This window comes from Podarcis gaigeae (genome assembly GCF_964106915.1).
Source record: "Podarcis gaigeae genome assembly, chromosome: 9".
NCBI classification, from domain to species: domain Eukaryota; kingdom Metazoa; phylum Chordata; class Lepidosauria; order Squamata; family Lacertidae; genus Podarcis; species Podarcis gaigeae.
In genome coordinates this window covers 67,352,321-67,377,477 of record NC_139685.1, presented here as the reverse complement: position 1 = coordinate 67,377,477, position 25,157 = coordinate 67,352,321, and the positions used below count along the sequence as shown (strand labels likewise).

Sequence of the window (25,157 nt, the reverse complement as noted above, 5' to 3'; positions counted from 1 at the left end):
GCTAAGATGCCCCGCTTAACAACCAAGCAACAGCAAGACTGTTTTGGAGGCAAATGCAATAGCAACAGCTTCCAGAAGCACTACCAAAATTTAAAATCCTAAAGAAATTGTGGGGCAAATATGATGAAATTTCTGTGTGTGTGTGTGTGTGTGTGTGTGTGTGTGTGTGTGTGTGTGTAGGAGGCAGGAATAGTGTCAGGAGTGTGCACACATTTCTGTGTCTCTGCATGTGTTGGAGATAATCATTTTCCAATGGTTTGCAGAGAGCCCAAGTTAAATATGTTTACCCTGTTCTTCATTCTCGTGGGGGGCTTTTGTGGACATTAACAACTAAGCCGCTCATTTCCAGTTTGCAGCCAGAGACATCGGAGCTGCGAAGGCACAGATGGGGCGATATTAAGACCTGCCGAGCTCCAAGCAATCTATGAAAGCTTTGCTGTGAAATATAACCCTCTGCTATTAGCATCCTTCTTACAGCCAGTTTGAGTCCGTTCTTCTCAAAAGGGACAATGGTGGTGGCATCCTTCACAGCAGTGTAAAAAGGAAATGCCATCAGCCAAAAAATAAATTGACAGGTCGGAACAAAGTTCGTGTTTTTCTAGATTGCTCGTGAAATACCATGAGACTGACCCAGAAACTCCAGCGGGTGCAGAATGCCGTGGCGAGACTCCTTACGGGGTCCTCGCTGCAGGATCACATTCACCCGGTGCTATACCAGCTGCACTGGCTCCCGGTGGAGTACAGGATCAGGTTTAAAGTGCTGGTTTTGACCTTCAAAGCCCTATATGGCCTAGGACCCTCGTACCTACGGGACCACCTCTCCTGGTATGTCCCACAGAGGACCTTACGATCTTCAGACAAAAGCATCCTGGAGGTCCCGGGCCACAGGGAGGTTAGGCTGGCCTCAACTAGAGCCAGGGCTTTTTCAGCTGTGGCCCCGATCTGGTGGAACATTCTGTCACAAGAGACTAGGGCTCTGTGGGATTTGACATCTTTCTGATGAGCTGTCAGGGCACAGTGGGAGGGTCTCTCCCAGAGTTCTCTCTAGCAAGTTTACAGGAAACCTCTGTGAGCTTCAACTCGTATTATGTGCCCCTCTAGCAAATTGTTGACTTGACAGAACTTTAAATATCCCACAATTAGTAAAGAATGCTATAATACCTGAACCCCAAACTACTTTGGGGCCTGGCAAAGAGTCAGAAACCCTCTCTACTATTGTTTCATTTGTTCTATGTTCTGAATAAATTGTCAAAAGAATTATTTTTTTTGTGGTGGTGGGATTTGTGGGGTGCTTAGCACATACACTTAGCTGTCACCTGTCTTGCTCACACGGGAACAGCACTTAGGAATAGTTCCCACTTACTTAGCACTGCATTGGATGCTAGTCAAAGCTGATTGACAGTGCACGATCTCCTGTGACTCCTGGAGTTCCTTAAAATCAATCTCACTACAGAGCCCATGGCGGAGGGCATTAGTTAACATTCTCCCCAGGAGCCAGCCTGTGGGAGAAGTCTTACCCACTGCACATTATTCTTTAATTGCTTTCTCCACTGGGGATCTGTTTTGTCAATTTCCATGGCACATAGAACACTGAGTGGCACACATCCTGGAACTGATGATGGCTTCATGTCGCTAGGCATTTGGACTTTTCTTATGCCAAAGGAGTTGCTCTGCAAAAAAAACAACACGGCCAGTGCAGGTACCAAAGATGGCAGAGTGGCCATTCAAGTATCGCAGAAGGAGGGCAAGTGAAATTTATTGTTGTTGTTGTTGTTGTTGTTATTGACACCCCGCCCATCTGGCTGGGCTTCCCCAGCCACTCTGGGTGGCTTCCAACAAAATATTAAAATACAGTACCTCAGGTTACATACACTTCAGGTTACATACATTTCAGGTTACAGACTCCGCTAACCCAGAAATAGTGCTTCAGGTTAATAACTTTGCTTCAGGATGAGAACAGAAATCGTGCTCTGGCGGCAGCAGGAGACCCCATTAGCTAAAGTGGTGCTTCAGGTTAAGAACAGTTTCAGGTTAAGTACGGACCTCCGGAACGAATTAAGTACTTAACCTGAGGTACTACTGTAATGCATCAACATTAAAAGCTTGCCTAAACAGGGCTGCCTTCAGATGTCTTCTAAAAGCCTGGTAGTTGTTGTTCTCTTTGACATCTGGTGGGAGGGCGTTCCACAGGGCGGGTGCTACTACTGAGAAGGCCCTCTGCCTGGTTCCCTGTAACTTGGCTTCTCGCAGTGAGGGACCTGCCAGAAGGTTATTCACAAAAAAAGAGGAGGGCAAACAAGGATCACTGAGCAAACAAAAGCACAGCCAACCTTTGAAATTTATCATTCTCTGCATTTTCTGACGCACCATTTCCAATGGGAAGAAATGGGCTTTAGAAGCACATCTTAAATTATGCACAAAAATGCATTCCTTGGTGAAATTAATGTTGAAAATGCACATATTGTGCATAAATGTATATATCAGGCAAAACTGCAGAAAAACGCATATATTTGGTGAAATGCAGATAAAAATGTGCATTGATTTTCATGCAATTCATTTATTTGTTTTAATTGCACTCTGATGTGGAAATGGAGAGAGCTGGAAATTGGAAAAATGAAAAAAAAACAGAGACAACCTGAAGTTGTCCGGTTTGTCAATCCCTAATTGATATAGATTTGCTGCAATTGCCCAGTGTTCGGCACTAGAAAATTAAAACCATGGCTGTCAACTTTTCCCTTTCCTTGCAAGGAATCCTATTCGGAATAAGGGAATTTCCCTTTAAAAAAGGGAAACGTTGACAGCTATGATTAATACTCCCAATGAATATTCATGGCATGGGGCCAATCAGATAAACTGGTTTTCATATAGAAATTATTATTAAGGAAAAAAGAAATAGCCTGTCTAGAGGATGTTGTCGCATCCCATATCCCTTAAATGCATGAGCTATAAATTCATTGCTAAGCCATACATTCCCTCCAACATTCAAGACCTCATGATTATGCACCACCATAAAAGTACAAAGGTCAGAACTTTAATAGGTAGCTTGATCAGCAAATTATGCAAATTAATTCAAATCAAACCTATTGCACTGCCTTCATGATCAGCCGTATTAAAATACAGCTCAGTTGGCAAATCGTAAGACATTTTCAGCTGCTTGGTCAGTAAAAGTAATCCATATGAAAGATATCTACGTTGCTGCACCCAACTGAGAAATGGGCATTTCTTGAGCTCAGGAGCCCAGAAATACAATATCTGACATGCCTTTTTTTTGGTGGGGGATGGGGAGAGGGTCTAATAAATCCTGTAATCTAGCAGACTGTGAAAACAGCCACTGAATCAAGGCTTTCATTACAAAGACCCATAAAATAGCATTGGCAGCAAATGTTCCACAAATATGAAGCTCTCTCTTCTTGGCAGTTCATAGAGATCGTAGGATTGCAGAGTTGGAGGGGACCCTGAGGATCATCTAGTCCAACCCCCTGCAATGCAGGAATATGCAGCTGTCCCATACAGGGATCGAACCTGCAACCTTGGCATTCTCAGCGCCATGCTCTAACCAACTGAGCTATCTAGCCTCATTCTATTCACACACCGAGGGCTTGAAAGTACATGAGAAATGTCTGCTCTTCCTTTTCTGCTGGCACCACCAGGCCATTCGTTTTGGATCACTTTCTGATCCAAAACTGTCCTGGAGCAGATTGTTCATCTGTGGCGGGGCCAGAGTTCAGATTATGCTTGCAAAAGGAGATTGATTTACAAAGCCATACATGTTTGCAGGAGGGCTTCTGTGGAGTGAATACTAGGCAGGGGTTTGTCTAGGGCAGGGGTTGTCAGCCTGGTCCCTACCACCCACTAGTGGGCATTTCAGGATTCTAGGTGGGCAGTAGGGGGTTCTACGGCACAAGTTGAATCCTCCTTCCATCGAGCCCTGGTGGGCGGTAAGGAAATTTTACCATCAAGAAAGATGCCTTAGTGGGCGGTAGGTATAAAAAGGTTGACTACCCTGGTCTAGGGACGCGGGTGGCGCCGTGGGTTAAACCACAGAGCCTAGGACTTGCTGATCAGAAGGTCGGCGGTTCAAATCCCCACGACGGGGTGAGCTCCCGTTGCTCGGTCCCTGCTCCTGCCAACCTAGCAGTTCCAAAGTGCAAGTAGATAAAATAGGTACCGCTCCAGCGGGAAGGTAAACAGCATTTCCGTGCACTGCTCTGGTTCGCCAGAAGTGGCTTAGTCATGCTGGCCACATGACCCGGAAGCTGTACGCCGGCTCCCTCGGCCAGTAAAGCGAGATGAGCGCCCCAACCCCAGGGTCAGTCACAAATGGACGTAACGGTCAGGGGTCCCCTTTACCTTTACCCCTGGTCTAGGAGGTGGCAGACAGAGAGAGTGAGAAGGATTGATCCATAGCTGTCAGCTTTCAGATTTGAAAATAAGGGATCAGCAGCCTCGAAAATAAGGGACCAGCAGCCTCACCTGTCCCGGGGACAGTCTACGGGATATCTAACAATCTGGGATAGCAGCGGGAAGCAGCGGGAAACAGTGCTGGAATAAGGGAATTTACCGCAAAAAAGGGAAGGTTGACAGCTATGGATTGATCCCTAGCTGAACTGGGTTCCACACAGTCACAAAAACAAAACAAAAAAGAGCCGCAAAAACAAAAACCCAAAATAAATAGCAAAAACAGACAGACCTCAGCGTAACACACAAAACGGAAGTGTGGCACTCAAAACGGAAGTGTAACACTCAAAACAGAGAAAGTTTGGCTTCCGAAAAAAGTTTGCAAACAGGAACACTTACTTCTGGGTTTGCAGTCTTTGGGTTCCAAGTTGTTTGAGTACCAAGGCGTTTGAGAACCAAGGTACCACTGTACTTGGCACAGTCCAACCACCCCAGTGTGTCAGACATCCTCGCCTGGAGCTTTTAGTCCAAGCCTCACAGCCCGAGCTAGAGACAATTCATTCAAAATAAATGAGGATCTGGTAGGGGCACGACGTGAAGTGGCCGCTACTCCTTTTGCCAAAGCTATGGGGACATATTTGCACACGAAACCCTGAAGCTGTGGTAAAACAGGCTGTGGAGGCAATGAGCCAGAGCAGCAAGCTCCAGCTCAGTTTAGTGAGAGAACAAAGCGCTTTCCAGGAGGAAAGGAACAAATTGCTCACAGCTTCGTTTTATCCTATGTAATCCACTGATTAGCGCTATTTAGACATACAGTCTTGCACTCGCCCCATGATTAGGATCACGTGAGAGAGAGAGAGAGAGAGAGGATGAGGGCCCTGCTGCCCTCCATGCTGTGGGGAGCAGCCATCTGAACCAGGAAAAACGCTGAACTTGTGGAGATTCCCTGCACGATTTATAACAACTTTTAAAATGTTTTCAACACCAAGCAAGCATTAATTGAGGCCCACATCTCAAGTCAGCTAGCTTCTTCCTTTCTGTGGCTCGTTGCCATGGGTTACCAGCTCCTCTAATATGTTTGTTTCCCTCTAGCAAGTTAACGTGCAAATAATATCTCCATTAATGCCGCAAGAAAGATTAAGACATGTAGATGGATTCCAGTCAAAGTGTTGGGAGGGGGTGGGATTAAGGAAAGGAGAGAAAAACCATGATGATGCTTCTAAGTTTGTTTCTTTCTTTTATGCCCAGAGGACTATGTTGTTTTTATTATTGTGATTTGTTCCGCTTATTTCTACGATATGATTTTTCCACTGGGCTGTTGATGTTACTGTGGTTTCCAGGTGAGCGAGTCATTACTGAATCTCCTTCAAAGGCAGACGGTGGGGTGGACAGGGGAAAGCTCTCTCTGAAAGCATGAACACAAACATTTTTCTATATTTCATGAGGAGTCGGTCAGATCCCTGAAATTCAAGCCCTAGATGAAACCAAAAGTGAAATAATGGGGGAGTCATAGAATCATAGAATCATAGAGTTGGAAGAGACCACAAGGGCCATCGAGTCCAACCCCCTGCCAAGCAGGAAACACTATCAGAGCACTCCATGACATATGGTTGTCAAGCCTCTGCTTAAAGACCTCCAAAGAAGCAGACTCCACCACACTCCTTGGCAGCAAATTCCACTGTTGAACAGCTCTTACTGTCAGGAAGTTCTTCCTAATGTTTAGGTGGAATCTTCTTTCTTGTAGTTTGGATCCATTGCTCCGTGTCCGCTTCTCTGGAGCAGCAGAAAACAACCTTTCTCCCTCCTCTATGTGACATCCTTTTATATATTTGAACATGGCTATCATATCACCCCTTAACCTCCTCTTCTCCAGGCTAAACATGCCCAGCTCCCTTAGCCGTTCCTCATAAGGCATCGTTTCCAGGCCTTTGACCATTTTGGTTGCCCTCCTCTAGACATGTTCCAGTTTGTCAGTGTCCTCCTTGAACTGTGGTGCCCAGAACTGAACACAGTACTCCAGGTGAGGTCTGACCAGAGCAGAATACAGTGGCACTATTACTTCCCTTGATCTAGATGCTATACTCCTATTGATGCAGCCCAGAATTGCATTGGCTTTTTTAGCTGCTGCGTCACACTGTTGGCTCATGTCAAGTTTGTGGTCAACCAAGACTCCTAGATCCTTTTCACATGTACTGCTCTCAAGCCAGGTGTCACCCATCTTGTATTTGTGCCTCTCATTTTTTTTGCCCAAGTGCAATACTTTACATTTCTCCCTGTTAAAATTCATCTTGTTTGTTTTGGCCCAGTTCTCTAATCTGTCAAGGTCATTTTGAAGTGTGACCCTGTCCTCTGGGGTGTTAGCCACCCCTCCCAGTTTGGTGTCATCTGCAAATTTGATCAGGATGCCCTTGAGTCCATTATCCAAGTCATTGATAAAGATGTTGAATAAGACCAGGCCCAAGACAGAACCCTGTGGCACCCCTCTAGTCACTCTTCTCCAGGATGAAGAGGAACCATTGATGAGCACCCTTTGGGTTCGGTCAGTCAGCCATTTACAAATCCACTGAGTGGTAGCATAGTCAAGACTGCATTTTACCAGCTTCTTTACAAGAATATCATGGGGCACCTTGTCAAATGCCTTGCTGAAATCAAGGTAGGCTACATCCACTGCGTTCCCTTCATCTACCAGGCTTGTAATTCTGTCAAAAAACGAGATCAGGTTAGTCTGACATGACTTATTTTTCAGAAATCCATGCTGACTATTGGTGATCACAGCATTCCTTTCTAGGTGCTCACAGACTTTTTGCTTAATGATCTGCTCCAGAATCTTCCCTGGTATTGATGTCAGACTGACTGGGCGGTAATTATTTGGGTCCTCTCTTTTCCCCTTTTTGAAAATAGGGACAACATTTGCTCTCCTCCAGTCTGCCGGGACTTCGCCTGTTCTCCAGGAATTCTCAAAGATGACTGAATTCTCAAAGAGTGACTGTTAGCAGGTGGTTCTGTGGGACACAGGTGGCGCTGTGGGTTAAACCACAGAGTTGGACTTGCCGATCAGAAGGTCGGCGGTTCGAATCCCCGCAACAGGGTGAGCTCCCATTGCTCGGTCCCTGCTCCTGCCAACCTAGCAGTGCGAAAGCACGTCAAAGTGCAAGTAGATAAATAGGTACCGCTCCGGCGGGAAGGTAAACGGCATTTCTGTGTGCTGCTCTGGTTCACCAGAAGCGGCTTAGTCATGGTGGCCACATAACCCGGAAGCTGTACGCCGGCTCCCTCGGCCAATAAAGTGAGAAGAGCGCCGCAAACCCAGAGTCAGTCACGACTGGACCTAATGGTCAGGAGTCCCTTTACCTTTACACTGTTAGTGGTTCCTAAAGGGTTGGATGTGTAGTTTGTATCATAGGAGCCAACTCCTAGGGGCTGAGGTCCCTTCACCCCCCCCCCTAAAATTTGAGGGAGGTCCCCCAAGTTAATGGGCATCACCATTCAAATGGTGTGTGCACCGTGAGTTGTGATCAATAATGTGGGAAGGGTTTACCTGGGGGCCCTCAATATTTCTTTCAAGTTACCACCCTTGGTTTGTATCCACAAGGAGCTGTGCATTCAGTTTTTGGTGAAGCTTCTGCCCAGTTGAGGTCAGGCTACCCCACTCCCTGTTGAACTTCTAACACTTACTGAAGACTTTCTTGTTCCAGCGGGCTTTTGAACTGAATTCTGATTTTACAGTTTTGTCTTACATTCAGTCTTAATGCATGGGGTCTCCTGTACACCATGGTTGTGATTAAGTGATATACCAAATTCTTGAAATAAACTAGCAAATAAACACAAGCAGATCCTTCATCAGCCCTAGGCTGGCTGCTGGCTTACACAGTGGTACAGTACCTCAGGTTACAGATGCTTCGGGTTACAGACACTTCAGGTTACAGACTCCGCTAACCCAGAAATAGTACCTCAGGTTAAGAACTTTGCTTCAGGGTGAGAACAGAAATCGTGCTCCTGTGGCGCGGCAGCAGCGGGAGGCCCCATTAGCTAAAGTGGTGCTTCAGGTTAAGAACAGTTTCAGGTTAATAACGGACCTCCAGAACAAATTAGGTTCTTAACCCGAGGTACCACTGTATATATACTACAGATCAGGGTTTCCCAAACCTGGGTCTCCAGCTGTTTTTGGACTACAACTCCCATCGTCCCTAGCTAGCAGGACCAGTGGTCAGGGATGCTGGGAACTGTAGTCCCCAAAACTGCTGGAGACCCACGTCTGGGAAACCCTGCTATAGATCCAGGGTGGAGAACTTGTGGTCCTCCAGATGTTGTTGGATTCCAACTCCCATCAGCTCCAGCAAGCATGACCAATGGCCAGGGATGATGAGAACTGTAGTCCAGCAAGATCCAGAAGGCCACAGGTTCTCCACAAATTCATGCTTTTTTGCAGGAAAAAAGGTACCAGTCTTTCATACAGGTGAAACTCCGAAAATTAGAATATCGTGGAAAAGTTCATTTATTTCAGTAATTCAACTTAGACTCATGACATGCAAAGTGAGATATGTCAAGCATTTATTTGTTATAATTGTGGTGATCATGGCGTACATCTGATGAAAACCCCAAATTAACAATCTCAGAAAATTAGAATATTAAATGAAATCAGCAAAACAAGGATTGCAAATAGACCAATATTGGACCTCTGAGAAGTAGAAGCATGCACATGTACTCAGTGCTTGGTTTGGTGAAGCCCAGTGGACCAACACCAGCTGATGACTTGGCTCCCCAAATCTCTTTTCTGATGAGAGCAGCTTTTGCATCTCGTTTGGAAACCAAGAACCCAGAGTCTGGAGGAAGAATGGGGAGGCACACAATGCCAGATGCTTGAAGTCCAGTGTGAAGTTTCCACAGTCTATGTTGATTTGGGGAGCCATGTCATCAGCTGGTGTTGGTCCACTGTGCTTCACTGAGTCCAGGGTCAACACAGCCCTCTACCAGGAAATTTTGGAGCACTTCATGCTTCCTTCCACAGAATAACAAATAAAGGCTTGACATATCTCACTTTGCGTGTCATGAGTCTATCTCATATGTCAGGGAACTGCCATCGGAGCCAGGAGTGGAGGGAAGGCTCTCCAGCGATGCCGGAGAAGGGCCCAGCAGGGAGAGAGGGAACTCATCCACTGAGGAAGGAAATCAGCGTGACACCAGGAAGAAAGGGGAGCAGGGGAGGGCTTCGGAGAGATGTCTCCAGGACTCTTCCACAGAAACTAGCGGGGAGAGCACAGGTCCTCCACTGCCCACGCCCACCCTGCACAGAAGACTTCTGTGCTGGGAGGCTAGGCGGAGACTTGGTGTCAAAGAACTTTTATGCTGGAAGAAGTTCAGGAAACGCCCACTGACGGATTCTGCCAGTGACTGACACAGCTGCGGAGTAAGGGCTGCGCAGCCAGGGAAAGGTTTAATCAGGCAACTTTGCCAAGAGTAGAGGCAACTTACGCACGAGCAACCCCAATTCCCATTGCATCATATATTAGTTTCACCTTTTAAGTTGAATTACTGAAATAAATGAACATTTCCACGATATTCTAATTTTCTGAGTTTCACCTGTATTTTGGAACACGAAGCATGGACAAGCGCCACTACTCAGGGTGGGATACACTTGCCCAAACCATGTGCACCAGAGGCCTTAACTAAATTGTTTTGCAGCCATATTGTCAACTACACTTTAAAGATCTGATAGCCGTGATCTTTAAATTGCTTCCTCCAGACAGTTAACAATATTACAAATGTTTTCATTTCCAGTAACTTGATTAAAGTGGTTTGCGAATGTATCGTACCTTGACTTCTGAAGTGAGGGTGGGAGACTAGGTGAGTGCTACACGATAATAATTTCACAAGGTATACTAAGGGATTTAGGAATGCGGAGGAGGGGGACTTACTAATGATCTGCGGTGCAAAACGACAGTAATAATTAGATCCATTGATGTTGGTATTTAAACCCTCCGCTGGCAATAAGACATGCAGTTGAAATTCTATTATCCATTTTCATGGCAGGAAAACACACTATTTAATGCTCATCAGATTTGTGAAAGGGGGGATTGTCGTGTCCATCATGAAAATGAGTGCAACCATTTGAAACAGCCTCAACAAGGGAATAGCGGCAGCTGAAGCAGACGGGAGAAGAATCTCCTCTGCTCCTCTAGCCTAGTTAGCAAATGTGATATTTCTGCAGTCCCCAGCGCTAGGCGGCTTGTGCCATCTCAATGCGCTAGCTCCTGCTAATACACTCTCATCCGCAGCAGCACAAATGGACCAAAATGGAAAATTCAATAAAATGTCAACATGCGGGTCTCCCTCTGTTGTGCGTAATTGTTTCCCCGGCGCACTGGGATAAAGTTGCTGGATGCAAACAATGAGCCATCAAAGGCCCTTGCACGTGTCTGTTTTAAAGGATGGCGGTCTCTGGCTGCCAAGTCTTTTAATTAAAGGATTGTCCTTGCACTTCCTATTGTCGCTTTTGATATCTTAGTTTGTGCTCTGAGCCATCTTAATGGAAGTGTACAATAACCTGCCAGGTTTTGACTGTGCAATTTCTGATTTGATTGGCCCTGAGAGAAAGCACACTTCTTCCTCACCTGTGAGGCGGGCTGCTGTCAAATCCATGGCGCAGGGCATTGCATTCCCAAGTAAGTGTATACAGGACTTCAACCGTGGGTGACAGTTGCTTTTTCTCTTCACAGATGAATAGGGCCATACATAAAGGTAAAGGTAAAGGAACCCCTGACCATTAGGTCCAGTTGTGGCCGACTCTGGGGTTGCGGTGCTCATCTCGCTTTATTGGCCGAGGGAGCCGGTGTACAGCTTCCAGGTCATGTGGCCAGTATGACTAAGCCGCTTCTGGCGAACCAGAGCAGCACACGGAAACGCCGTTTACCTTCCCGCCAGATATCCGATGAAGCATGGTCTATGCTACAATTCAGTCCTAAACTGAAGGCCCATATTGTCAGATCCGCACTTCTGAAGCCCAACCCATATAGCTGTGTTAACTGATTTAATTTTTCTTATAAATTTTCGGTACAGATGAGGAAAGAGCCTGGGCAATGCTAGTCCTAGACCTTTAGGACCTAAGAGTTTTAGGACTGTGTCCAGTTCTGGGCAGCATAATTCAGGAAGGCTATTGACAAGCTCGAACATGTGCAGAGGAGGGCAGCCAAGATGATCAAGGGTCTGGAAACCAAGCCTTATGAGGAACGGTTGAAGGAGCTGGGTATGTAGTCATGACAATTGCTCCATAGTCGCTTACTAACAATTGCAGTTAAAATCTGTAACCTCGCCATGACTTGTCTTTCTGCAACATCAGAAAACTATCTGCCCTGAAATTAACTAACTGCCTCTGTCAAAAAAAAAAAAAAAACCAAGCCTTTAAGAAGCCCAACAATTCTACAAAGCATATATTTGATTGATGTTCAAATGCTGACTGTTCCGCTGCTATCAAAATCCTAACCCAGACGCAGCCGGCAGCTTAAATTAAATGGGACTGAGCACAAATCCATCTCCGCCTGGTGCTTTGAGTTTTATTTCATCCTGTGTCCAAATTATTTGCTTTTATTGCTATTTCCATCTCCTTCGGCTCCGTTTTGCAGGAGAAACATTCGCCTGGGCTTGGCTTTGCTCCGAGCCAGACAGAAGATCAAGCAATTATGAGCAGTTAAGACTCCGGCTGCCTCCCCCTTCCCAAGCCACCCACTGCCACAACTTTCTTTGTTGCCTAATTAATGAGAAGCACATTGTCTGTAAGTCTGTCTGCTTCATCCCTCATTACGTGTCTGAAGTTCAGTAATTAAATCTGCTGTTTGTTGGCCGTCAGGCTGGCAACCCTTTGCCAAGACATGCCCCATCTTTAATTTTTCTAATTAGCTAAGCAGATAAATAAACAGCTTCAGAACAGGCAATGTGCAGACCGGGAAAGCCGCTATGCCCACTCATTAGAATTCAGCAACCCTTAATTGTGCCGGTTTAAAGCCTTGGAAAGCTTGTGGGTTCATTCATACAGATGGAACGCTCAGATTTGGCAACAGCCAAAAATACTTTCCTTTTCCAATACTGTCTCAGGGGGGCAGGGAGAATCTCCCTCCTTGGATCTGGCCACCATCACCTCTGAGCCTTCCTAAATTCAAACTTGAAAGCTACAGCTCTGTGTATGTGTGTCCTTAGATTCTGCAGAAGCACAGAAAAGCCACACAATGTGGCATTGGCTACAGATATCAGCTTCCCAAGAACCCCAGATTTTGTGGGGTTTTTGCCATATTTAGATCTCATTCTCTGTTCTTTGTGGCCTGTCTTCTGTTTTTGATGGTTCTGGGTGGGGATGGAAGGACCCGTGAATTCTGCTTCTCATTATTCCAATTTTAAATTCAGCTCTCCACATTTTGCACCAGTTTGGGGGGTGGGGCCCACAGCCTTTTTACATTGGGAGGAGGTCATATTGATGCATACCTGACAGCTATATGTTTACGAAATGCAGGTATTAAAAATGAATACAAAATACGTTAGGATATCGCTTGCAAAATGTGTACATTTGGTCAAAACTGCATACACAAAAAATGTGTTCATTAGGAGGAAATAATGCTGAAATTCTGGCAAGTTCTCACATGGACTTTAAAGAAAATAAAACCAGAAGCTGGTGCAGAAATGTGGAAAGCTTAAGTCTGGCGGGGGGGGGAGTACCAGAAAATGAAACTGACATATTCGCCTATCAATGTGCTTCATGACTGAGTGAGGATTTGCATCCAGGTCTTCCAAGCTGTAGTGTGACACTCTAACCACCACAGTTCCCCAGGCCCTTACATGTACAGCTTATATGTGGCAGGAGAGTGGGAGCTGGATTTTACCAACACCATATGCACACTGGACATGTTTGTTTCACCTCTAGGCATGATGGCCATCCACACATCAGATGCGGTGTCTGCAATGGGCCGACAAATGCAGGACTGTTTTTCAATGTTACATTCCTAGCTGCAGACATGGAAAAGATTCCCTCATCTGTGAACAGATTTAATAAAGCCTCAGATCGGGTTCCATCACCTACTCCGTAACAGAAGAAACGTCTTCAACGACTATTTTCTAAAATAATTTGTATTCCCACCAAACATGGATATATGTACCTAACATCCTCTCTCACTGAATAATAATAATAATTATTATTATTATTATTATTATTATTATTATTATTATTAATACCCCGCCCATCTGGCTGGGTTTCCCCAGCCACTCTGGGCAGCTTCCAACCAAATATTAAAAACAATTACAGCATCAGACATTAAAAACTTCCTTAAACAGGGCTGCCTTCAGTTGTCTTTCAAAAGTAAAATAGTTGTTCATTGCCTTAACATCTGCTGGGAGGGTGTTCCACAGGGCAGGCGCCACTACCGAGAAGGCCCTCTGCCTGGTTCCCTGTAACCTCACTTCTCGCAGTGAGGGAACCGCCAGAAGGCCCTCGGAGCTGGACCTCAGTGTCCAGGGTGGATGATGGGGGTGGAGACGCTCCTTCAGGTATACAGGTATATGCATGGAATGTTTCTTGGGGGTATACGCGAATTGTTTGTTATGTGTGTTTTTAGAAACTGAAAAAGCATGTTAAGAAGGAATAAGTGCAGGTCTGAAGTGTGCAACTGTTAACACCTATAAATTTGTCCATCCTTAAGCTGCCGGTTCTGTGTTTCTCTTCAGCCTTGCGTGGATGGCTGTATCTGCCACTGAAGCTGGTTGTATCTGCCACTCCCACGATAATTTTCAGCTGAAATGTAGAGCCTTAATATCCAGGATCCCTCCGCTCCCTCCCACCCACCCTTTTCAAGTAATTAGGGGCAATTTTGCTGAAACCATTTGGATGACAGCTCCCCCGCCTGCCCCCCAAGCCTGCTAATCCAAGGGCACCATCCGGTTCTCATCCCTGCTTGCATTCATACAGCACAATGAGGCATCAAATCCAGCTTCTTTAAAAGTCTGTCATAACAACAACAGAGTTCACCGAGCGACAAGTTGACAGCGTGAAGACAAAAGTCAGGCAGGAATTTCAAACAGTCACGGGGCGGGGGGGGGTGGAGGGGCAAGCTGTGTTGTCAAGAAAAGGAGATGCTGAGGAAATCAAGAAGCTGCGATGGAAAACAAGGCTGCTCCCTCTGCATGTTGAGGTACGGGGAGGAAGAGGCACAGAATTAAGCTGCAATTAAGTCAGGCAATATCCTTCTTCTGTTCGTTCACTGGAAACATCTGTTCCTTGAAAGAAATATTAGAGTCCCCTCATGCACACAATGTTTAATTGTGTGTGTGTGTGTGTGTGTGTGTGTGTGTGTGTGTGTGTGTGTCAGGTGAAGAATTGCTGCCACACAAGAAACTTCAGATCTCAACCTTTATGTAGAGATCCACCTTTCTTCTTTCTTTGATGATTCCTCATAGCCTCATAGCTGAGTAAGATTGTCTTCCATGAAGCTGAGGCTCCAATACTTTGGCCACCTCATGAGAAGAGAAGACTCCCTGGAAAAGACTCTGATGTTGGGAAAGATTGAGGGCACAAGGAGAAGGGGATGACAGAGGACGAGATGGCTGGACAGTGTTCTCGAAGCGACTAACATGAGTCTGACCAAACTGCGGGAGGCAGTGGAAGGCAAAAGTGCCTGGCGTGCTCTGGTCCATGGGGTCACGAAGAGTCGGACATGACTAAATGACTAAACAACAACAAAATATATATAGTGTGTGTGTGTGTGTGTGTGTGTGTGTATCTGCACCACCAAATCAAGAAAAGTCATCTCAAAGTGGGGTACATAATAAAAAGTATGAGTTTTTTAATAAAGTCTTTGGATACAGCCCCCTCATTTAAAAAAGAAAATCAACCTGGCATAAAAAAATCAGGGGTAAAAACATAGAAAAGCAAAAATCAGGAGAATGTAAAACGATACCATGCTTGGTAAGGATGTCTCTACAACTTGTATCTCACCTGGTTATGTAGGGAGTGAATTAGGGAAGGATATTGTTATGACATTCCTTTGTTAGGTAGATTGCTGGATGATAGCCTAGTGCAGTCAGCAAGGGCCTTGATGGACAGATGTCAACCTTATGTGTTTCAGTTTGGGTGGTTTTCCACTAGAACCCTGAAGCCTACACACTGAACCAGCTGCCAAAGAATAGTTTGGGATAGCAAACAAAGCGTGTCTCCAGACTATCACTATGCTGTTGAGGCATTCAAGAGTATATAGCCACATATTCCCCCAAGTATCCCCATTTAACCAGGACATCCCAGATTGGCAGGATCCCAATCCCGGATGCCCCGTTTAGGATTCCCACTCAGTCATGAAGTTCACTGGGGGGCCTTGGGCCAGTCCTTGCCTCTCAGCCTAACCTACTTCATAGGGTAGTTGTGAGGACTAAATGATGAGGGAGAGAAATCATGCACAACACCTTGAGATCCTTGAACAGAAAGGTGGAATATAAATGCAGTAGATTAAATTAATTAAGAGGTTGGATGGCCACCTGTCATGGATGCTTTAGCTGAGATTCCTGCATTGCAAGGGGTTGGACTAGGTGGCCCTTGGGGTCCCTTGCAAATCTACAATTTTATGATTCTAAGCGATAGCAAGTGAGTCTACTTTCCAAGCCCATGTCACCTTTCTGCCTTGGAGGCTTTTATTTTGTTTTCTTGCGAAGACATGAAACATGAATTTCCCTTCCACAGACACTCACTAGACTTGCTCCAGGTTCTATGCACACATTTTGACCCATCCCGTTCAGTGCTGGAAATTCAGGCTTTCCTATTCTGGGTCAGTCTTTGTTTCCTTTGCATCACAGTCTCTCTGACCTCTTCCTGCTCTGTACATTATTGTTCTGAGACCAAACAGAGCGCTCCTCTCCCTGCCCAGCCCACTCAACTCTCCCAATTGCCCCTCCGCTTCCATGTGTTCAACTGTGAAACAGAACAGATAATAAGCCAAGACTGTTCATCTTCCTTTAATTGCTTTTACTGAAGGCCCACTCTTAGACTCTAACAAGGATTTGATATCTGTGCAAGTGTTACTGTGCGCTGTCTGTTCCAAACACATGGAAATATCAGTGGTTAAAGTCTTTTCGGCTGACCAAGAAACTGAACTGATTCTACATATAAAGGTTCTCTGATCAGAGGTCACCAATGTGGTGCCCGTGAGCACCAAGGCGCCCACCAGTGCTATCAGTGGTGCCTATGAAAGATCTCAGCAAATATGCCTTCAAACATCTACAATACACAATGGGCTATTTGCTCTTTCTATTTTGCTCTTTCTATTTGCTCTTTCTGTCTTATAGCGCTTTAACACCTCTTTCCAGGAAACTCTGCGAATTGTAGCCCTGTGAGGAGAACGGAGGTCTCCTAAACATTCTCAGCACCCTGAACAAACTATTCTTTCAGGGAAGCCATGACTGTTAAAATGGCATAATAGTACAGTCATACCTTGGGATGCAGGTGGCCCTGTGGGTTAAACCACAGAGCCTAGGACTTGCCAATCAGAAGGTCGGCAGTTCGAATCCCCGCGATGGGGTGAGCTCCCGTTGCTCAGTCCCTGCTCCTGCCAACCTAGCAGTTCCAAAGCACGCCAGTGCAAGTAGATAAATAGGTACGCTCTGGCGGGAAGGTAAACGGCGTTTCCGTGCGCTGCTCTGGTTTGCCAGAAGCGGCTTAGTCATGCTGGCCACATGACCTGGAAGCTGTACACTGGATCCCTCGGCCAATAAAGCGAGATGAGCACTGCAACCCCAGAGTCGGCCACAACTGGACCTAATGGCCAGGGGTCCCTTTACCTTTACCTTGGGTTACAGATGCTTCAGGTTGCGTTTTTTTGGATTGCAGACCGCCGAAACCCGGAAGTACCAGAACGGGTTACTTCTGGGTTTCGGCAGTGGTGCATGCGCAGAAGTGCTAAATCATGCTTTGTGTATGCGCAGAAGCACTGAAATGCAACCCGCGTGTGTGCAGACGCGGGTTGCAAACTCTGCGGGTTGCGAAAGTGCATCCCGCACGGATCACGTTCGCAACCCGAGCGTCCACTGTATTGTAAATGCATGGTGCAGACTGGGCCATTGTCACGTTGGTGTGGCAACAAAGTTAAAGGGGAAGCAAGGACGGAGAGGGTTTGCCAAAGAAATACTAGTCTCGCCCATTTCCATCTCCCAGGTAAAATGGCTGTAGCTGGCACAGAGCCAGATTCCCCAAGTTAAACAAACACCATGTTTTTTTCTGCTGCTGGATTCATCTCGCCAGAGGACTCTCCTCTTCTGTGCGCTCTCAGAATTCAGAATTAAATCTCGCCCGCTTCATCCAGCCAAAGATCAAGCGCTTATGCAGAATATTAAGCAAACACCCAGCCATTACCGTTATTGTTTGGGGGATATGTTTAACTAGAAAAGAAGCGCCTGGAGGGAATTGATGAGACATCCAGAGATTTCTGTGCCCCATTATACAACTGTGCGCTTCTAATAATCTCTTTTCCCGAATGAAGATTACTCTGTCTGGGTGAGTGAAATATCATCCGTGCAAAATTAAAAACAAACCCCTGGTTCTGCAGGGTAGCAGGCTCCACACTGGGCGCTCCTGTGCAAACACCTGTGTCCCTGATATTACCTGCTAGATGGGAGAGAGATGGAGCTCCAGGATTTGTTCAAATACATAAAAGAGTCATGAATATTTCATGGAGATTCTGGGGAAATATTTTTGCAAGGGTTGCCTTGCCGACTCGCTGCGTATCCCAGCTCAGCATATATTATTTGTCTCGTGCTCTCCCTCGGATACTTGGTACCGTTAACAGCATTCTGTCAAATATAATATCAGACTGCAAGCAGTACAGAGCAGGTGCAAGAAGAGGGGAGCTGGCTAGAAGAGTTTCCAAACTGGACTCAAACTGGTTAGAACACAAGGCGTGCTACATACAGCTCCCACATACACTCCAACATTCCTCAGATAAAAAGAGGGACATTTCTCACTCCCCCGTCAACAGACCCTCCTTGACAAACACACACACACATTTTTTGTCATTCCCTCACGGAGCACTTCCTATCAGAAGCAAGGTAAGTGCCACAACCAACAGGACACAGCACACAGGCCCTCCATCGTCCTGAGATAACAGAGTTCTTAGGGGACTCTCAGTGCACTTAACCAGCTGCAGCTCCCAGAATTCTTTGGGGGGAAGCCATGACTGTTTAAAGCATACACTGCTTTTTGAATGCATGGTGTGAATGTGGCCATGGCTCTCTCTTAGGCTGGGAGACAGTGACTAGCCCAAGGTCGCCCAGTGAGCTTCAGGGCTGTGTGAGGATTTGAACTCTGGTCTTAAACCAACACACTAACCAAGCCGCCACGCTGCCTTCTTGGCTCTTTCCAATGGGATTGCCAAATGGCAGGTTCAGAGTGACAGATAAAAAGATGGGCTGGAAGAGGGAATTGGCTTTGTCAGAACCAGACAGCTGGGGAGACCACAAGGCTTCAGAGCATGTTATTACCAGCCCCCTGTCATCATAAATACATCCATTATCTTTCTTTTATTTTAAGCCGGGTGCCTATTTCCAAACATCCAGTAAGACTCCCACTCAGATATAACTATTTGGCATCCTCTCTCTCTGCCACCATTATTGTGCTATAAAATGGAAATAAAATCTCAGAAATGGTGTTATCAAAATGCGAAGGTGGCATGAATATTAACTCAGTAATTGCGTTTCCCCTTCCCCGTGCAATCGTCTCGAAACAGAAGCACCAACAGACTCGGCAAGGAGAAATTCAGAACCAGCCACTCAGGGCCACGTAATTTCAAATGGAAAGAGAGTTTACCTTTCTATGAACTGCAGCCTGTCAAGTTTCCAATTCTTTCTAATCTATTATTTAATTACAGAAGCTACAAAGGCTTGAGTGTAGCTGCAGGACCCCTCCCAGAGGCTCAGCAAGATCCTTTTTATCATTTGAAGAAGAAAACTTTCAAGTGCAGGTGGGGGGAAATTCCACTTACCCTTTTGCAGTCAAACAGGGACTTTTCATTGGCCAAAGAGTTGAAAGGGGAGGTCTGGAACAGAAAAGGTGGAAATTCTTTTACAACTTGTCTTAAGACCCTTTTTCAGAAATACAGTGTAGGTTGTTGTTATTACAAAACGCAGTGAAAGAGACAGGGCATTTGAGAATGTAATATCCAACATATACAGAAAAAGGACATGATTTCAGTGACTTTTTTAAAAAATCACAACAATATAGTTATTTATAAAATGTAAAAAGCCCTGATAGATCATATTAAACACTCATCTTGTCCAGCATTTTGTTCTAGAGGTGGGTGGAAAATATTACAGGGAACGGTCCTCCTCTCGAAGTGAGTGAAAGGGGAGAAAATTGATTATGTTTGAGTTCAAAGGTGAGCTTAGCCAATATGCCCTTCCCAAAACAAGATGCAAACTGAAATACGGCTGTCCTTTAAAATTCACACACCTCTGAATTTTGCAATGCAGTTCTTCAGTCAAGTCATGTGCACAAAATGCATATATTAGTGTAAAGTGTAGTCATGTGGCCAGCATGACTAAGCCGCTTCTGGCAAACCAGAGGAGTGCACGGAAATGCTGTTTACCTTTCCACCAGAGCGGTACCTATTTATCTACTTGCACTTTGAAGTGCTCTCGAACTGCTAGGTTGGCAGGAGCAGGGACCGAGCAACGGGAGCTCACCCCATCACGGGGATTCGAACCGCCAACCTTCTGATCAGCAAGTCCTAGGCTCTGTGGTTTAGCCCACAGCGCCACCCACGTCTCAAAATGTGCATATAAATGCCTATATTGGTGAAAAGACATACAAAGATGCACTATTAAGAGGAAATTGCTTTTTCAAAAAAGGTGCATGTTAGGAAAAAAATGCACACACAAAGGAGTATATTTGGGGAAAGTTGCACTTTGGTGATGATGAAGAGCAGAGCTGTGGGGAAACTTAAATAAAAAAACAGAGATAAAGGAGATGTAAGTGGGAAAGACTCACTGGGGGAGGAAAGGGAGTGTGGATGGAGTGGACTGCCCACAGGCAGCGCGCCATGCCCCTGCGGGCATCGTGCCACGCCCCAGGATGCGCGTCACGCCCCCAGGGGTGCCAGTCACGCCCCCACCTGCTCTCCGCCCCCGGCAGCGGAGCATGCAGCTTCATATTCAGACAGAACATCTTCAGTGAAGGAGATGGTTGTGCAGCTAAGTCAAGGAGAGTGAAAATGTTTCTGAGGTCAGCTCTCCCCATCTCTTCATTCTGGGGACACAGGACTTTTTCACATTAAACCCATGCCAACACTTCCATGTTCATCCAAGAGTAAGCACAGCTACCTGCAATGTCCCATTTACAAATGACTTAAGAAGCATTCTTGTGAAACAGCCTGCAGGAGGCCAGCCATAAAATTGAGCATGCACAGTAAAAGCAGCTTTAAGTGGTTTGGTTTTGACACGGAAAAAACATCCATGTGCTGCTTTTAAGTCTTCCGGCAAGCCTCTCACAATAGGAACCTCTCTGTCCTAGAATCAAATGCAGCCCTGAGAATTCCAGCACAGACAAAATTCATAAGTGGCAATCCAGCTGTTCTTGTGTGCATTGAGAGGTTCCAAACTGCGCATAGAGCTTTGTGAACGCAGAGGCAATTGGAGGTGCTTCAATGTCAGGAACAACCCTGTGCACATTGATGCACATAGATCTGCTTCTGACAGCTAAGAACATAAGTGTCTGCTGGACCAGCATCGTGTTCCCACAGTAGCCAACCAGATTCCCATGGGAGGCATGCAATGAGAACCCAAGCACAACGATAATCTCCCCTTCTGATATTTCTAGTAACTGGTTGTCATAAACATATACTGCTTCCAACAATAGAAGATCATCAGGCATTGGTAGCTTAATCCTCTTTGGTGGCCATCACACACTCTTGTGAAAGTGTATTTAGATGAACAAGGAAGCTGTGGGTATTGGATTTTTCAGAAAACTTTGGGTCAGAATGAGTGAAATGGAAACTCAGGCCCAAATTCAATAGCTGACCTAAGTCAATCTGGTGTAGCAGTTAGATAAGACTGGAAAGACACAGGTTTAAGTCCTCAGTCATCCCTGAATCTTGCTTTGAGACCTTGAGCAAGTTACTCTGTCTCAGGTTTTGCTACCTCAAAGGGTTTTTCACCTTCCTGGAAGAAAGGTAGGGTATAAAATACAGTCATCTTCTCTACAGCCGACATTCAGGCATGACTGTGTAAGCAAAATGCCTTCTTCCATGCAGAAGAGGGAGGTATCAACAAGACTTTGGTAATCCTACTGGGAAATGATATACAATGAATTGAATAAAATATTAAAAATAACTTTAGTAAAAAAAAAACCAGAAGCCTTTTTATTAGGCATTTTAGGTCAAGACATACCAAAAGAAATGAGGACTTTATTTATGTATGCCACTACAGCAGCAATAATGTTGAATGCACAAAATTGGAAGACTGGAGAAATACCAACTAAAGAACAATGGCAAGAGAAGTTGGTGAACTATGCAGAACTGGCAAAAATGACAGAAAGACTAAGCAAAAAAGACAACAAAGACTTTGAAAAAAATCGGGAACCATTCATATTATATTTGCAGAAACAAAAAAAGGCAATAGACTTGATGGCAGGATTTAAATAAACATTCACATTATTAGCATCAGAAAATGTTTGGAAGATAGTGAAATAAGATGATGTATTTAATTTTATTTTTATGTTTTTAAGGTTTGATGTTACGTTATTAATAACTTTTTCTGTTGAGAGATAGCAAAGCGGGAGAAAATAGAAACAAACCAGAAATGCAAGTTGGGGGAAGTCTTGGAGGGGAGGGAGGAATATATAGTAAATGTTAAGAATTTGAGATGTATATAATGAATGAAAATGAAAAATGAATTAATTTTTTTAAAAAATAAAAGACTTTGCAGAAACCCACCAGGCTACAGGCCCTTCCTATTTCTCTCAGGACCTGCTAATACTAGGAATATTAATCGTGCAGAGAGCTCACGAAACGTTCCAGCGGGATTTATATTTGCTGACTAACGGCCATCATCTGCCTTCCATTTAGTTAATGAACGTTTGGAGAACTCTCCGATAATTATAGAGAAAGTGGATGGGCTATAATGCAAACCGTCGAAAGGATCGCCTTCTCTTACTTCTTCATTTAATGCTAAATGCCTCTAATTGCTCCACTTAATTGCAGGGCAATATTTACTCAGCAAGAAGAAAGGGCCTTGCCAGCAACAGAGGCAGTATGGCTTTCCGAATGGGAATCAGAACTTTGAAATCTCCTATTCATTTAAAAACAAAGAAACCCAAACATCACTATGATAGTCAGGGCCAAACAACTATTTTGGTGTTAGGGTGGGGGATTCTAAATGGCACCCACCCCCTTGTGCTTTTGAGTACCATAAGTCTTACTGACGCCAGCTCAGGAGTCCAACAATGAGACTGTCCTGATAGATGAATTCATCTAACGGGGAACAATTATCTGTCTCCCATTTTGCTGCCTTTAATGATACTCAGGGTCTGCTGCCTCCTCAGCTTCATCCACAACTGGTCCGTGTCCAGTTACAGGTATACATTTAGCATGGAGCAAGGTGAGGAACATCAGTGTGATGGCCTGGGACTTGGGCTCGGACTCGGAACCAGAGGAGACTCAGTCTGCACCAGATCCTTTGCCTCAGGCATCATCTGAACTAAGTCTGGGGCCTGATTCTGGAGAGCTCCAGTCTGCACAGGTTCCCCCGAAACAAACACCAGCTGGGCTGAGTAAGGGGCCTGAGCCTGCCCTGGCTCCAGATGTGGGGATTACCTCGTTGCCTCTAGCTGGGCCATCACTTACAGCTGCTCCTCTACCAGTTGGGTCAGGGGAGGCTGAGGCGGCCCCTAGGTCTAGTAACCCACCGATGTCTCCTGAGCTGCAGAGACTAAGGTCTGAGAGAAGGAGCGACCTGAGTACTCACAGGAGGAGTGCTCACCTTTGGGCGAAACAGGGAGGCGAGTCGCCGGGGGATCAGGACCGGCCATTGTGCCAACAAAGATAAAAGGCTGTTGGACCCCACCCCAGGTTGCAGGAGCAACATTGCTGTATGCTAGATCCTGCCTGTCCTTGCCTGGTTTCCTGCCTCATGTCCTGCCTTGGACCTGTCAGACTGACTCCCTGCAGAACCTCCGGATTCTGGACCAGTCCTGGATCGCATTTCATGGGTTACCACCGGGCCCAGCACAGTCAGGATGTGAGACAGAATATTACCATCTCGGCTTTTCTATAGGGTCCTCAACACTCTCTATGGCAACGCCCATTTTTTGCCACACCCACCACAGACATGTAGCCCCCAGAAAGCAAATGCAGCCCTCAAGCCAAAGCAGATGTACCACTAACATGCGAACCTGGAGTCCTGATTGAAAACAGTGGTGAGTTGCCAAACAAGTCAGCTTCCTAATACATGGTTTGCAGTGGGCTTCTTAACCACTAACCATCGTTGGTTGTGAGCTGGATATCCTGAATCACACCTACGCTGAGATCCTTTGAAACTGAAAGTAGAAGACCTCCTTGGGGCCATGAGGGGAGGGGGGTGAAGCCTGCAACCCCCATGGCTCAGCTTGGCTTTTCTGAGGCTTCTCCACACAGCACTAGAGCATGGAAAGAGGGTTCGGTGGCACATGGACCAGCACTGTATTGTCTTACCGTCAGTGAGAAGGGGGCCAGGGGGCCACCACTGTGTGGCCGTGCCAGTGGAAGCACCATTCCTTATCACCTTAGGCCACAAAGTGGGTTGGGCTGCCCCTGCTCCCACCCCTGCGTCCACGCAGTGTTGACTCACTTCTCCATAATGAAACGTGGGTAAAGTTGCACTGTGAATTGCGTGGCGAGTTCCCGTCCGTCCCCCCCCCAGTGGAAAGAATGACATGTGATACAATTATTAAGGTTAATGGGCTAAAGAAGGCCAAAACTTTATTGGTTACAGGTGATGAGCGGTATTGGCTTAGGCATTGGTCCTAACCAACTATATCCGACTTCAGCCTGTCCGCTTGAAGTCCGGGAAGGGTTAACCACCAGTAGGGGGAGTCCTGCTGATGCACATCAACTAGGAACTCCCCCGGGGTCACCACTAGGGGGCATGCCTTAGGCCCTCACCTCCCCAGGCTTCGGACAGGGCCACACCCCCTGGAATCCTTTATCGGACTACCCTTCAATATGCGGGGCAGGTGATGGCGCTACCTCCCCTCTTCCATCTACAGAACAATACCAATGCCAATACCCAGAAAGTTGTGACGATTTGCTACAAGGTAGGCAAAAACCAAGTGGCTGCTGCCAATTTGCCAAGTGGAAAAATTCCTACCGGGCCCCTCAACGTCGACCAACCAAGGTCCATAGCAAGGACAAGGAACAAAAACCTTATCCGGGTGGGAGGGTGGGAAAAGCAGGACCAGCTGGAGATTCCCGGCCGCGTCCTGCCTTAAAGTAGGGCAGGCCATGCCCCCAGAGGCAGCCGATTGGCTGGCCAGGGGATGACGCGGCTGGGAATTCCCCCAATCATGCAGGGCTGGGCTCCAGCCGCCGTGCGCCTGGTGGGGCCGTGAAGCCTGCAACTCCAACTCCTTTGAGGGCAGAAGAGGCTTTGCAGAATCTTCCAACGGTTGCAGACTCTCCTCCACTTCAGCTTCAAAGTTATCATTTGGGTATTTGCTACCATGTTCTGCTACTCAGCAGGCTCTCCTGGCTCACCAGGTGCAGCAATTTTACAGA

The 25,157-nt window shown here is 46.1% G+C and overlaps 1 protein-coding gene across 1 annotated transcript in view; it reads right to left on the bottom strand.

The window, feature by feature from the left end:
- RASGEF1B (RasGEF domain family member 1B) overlaps positions 1-25,157 on the bottom strand; it is a 249,594-nt gene that overhangs the window by 183,194 nt on the left and 41,243 nt on the right. The window contains exon 3 of the mRNA XM_083756618.1: positions 19,395-19,448. Coding sequence (XP_083612744.1) covers positions 19,395-19,448 — 54 coding nt within the window. The remainder of the gene's footprint in view (positions 1-19,394; positions 19,449-25,157) is intronic.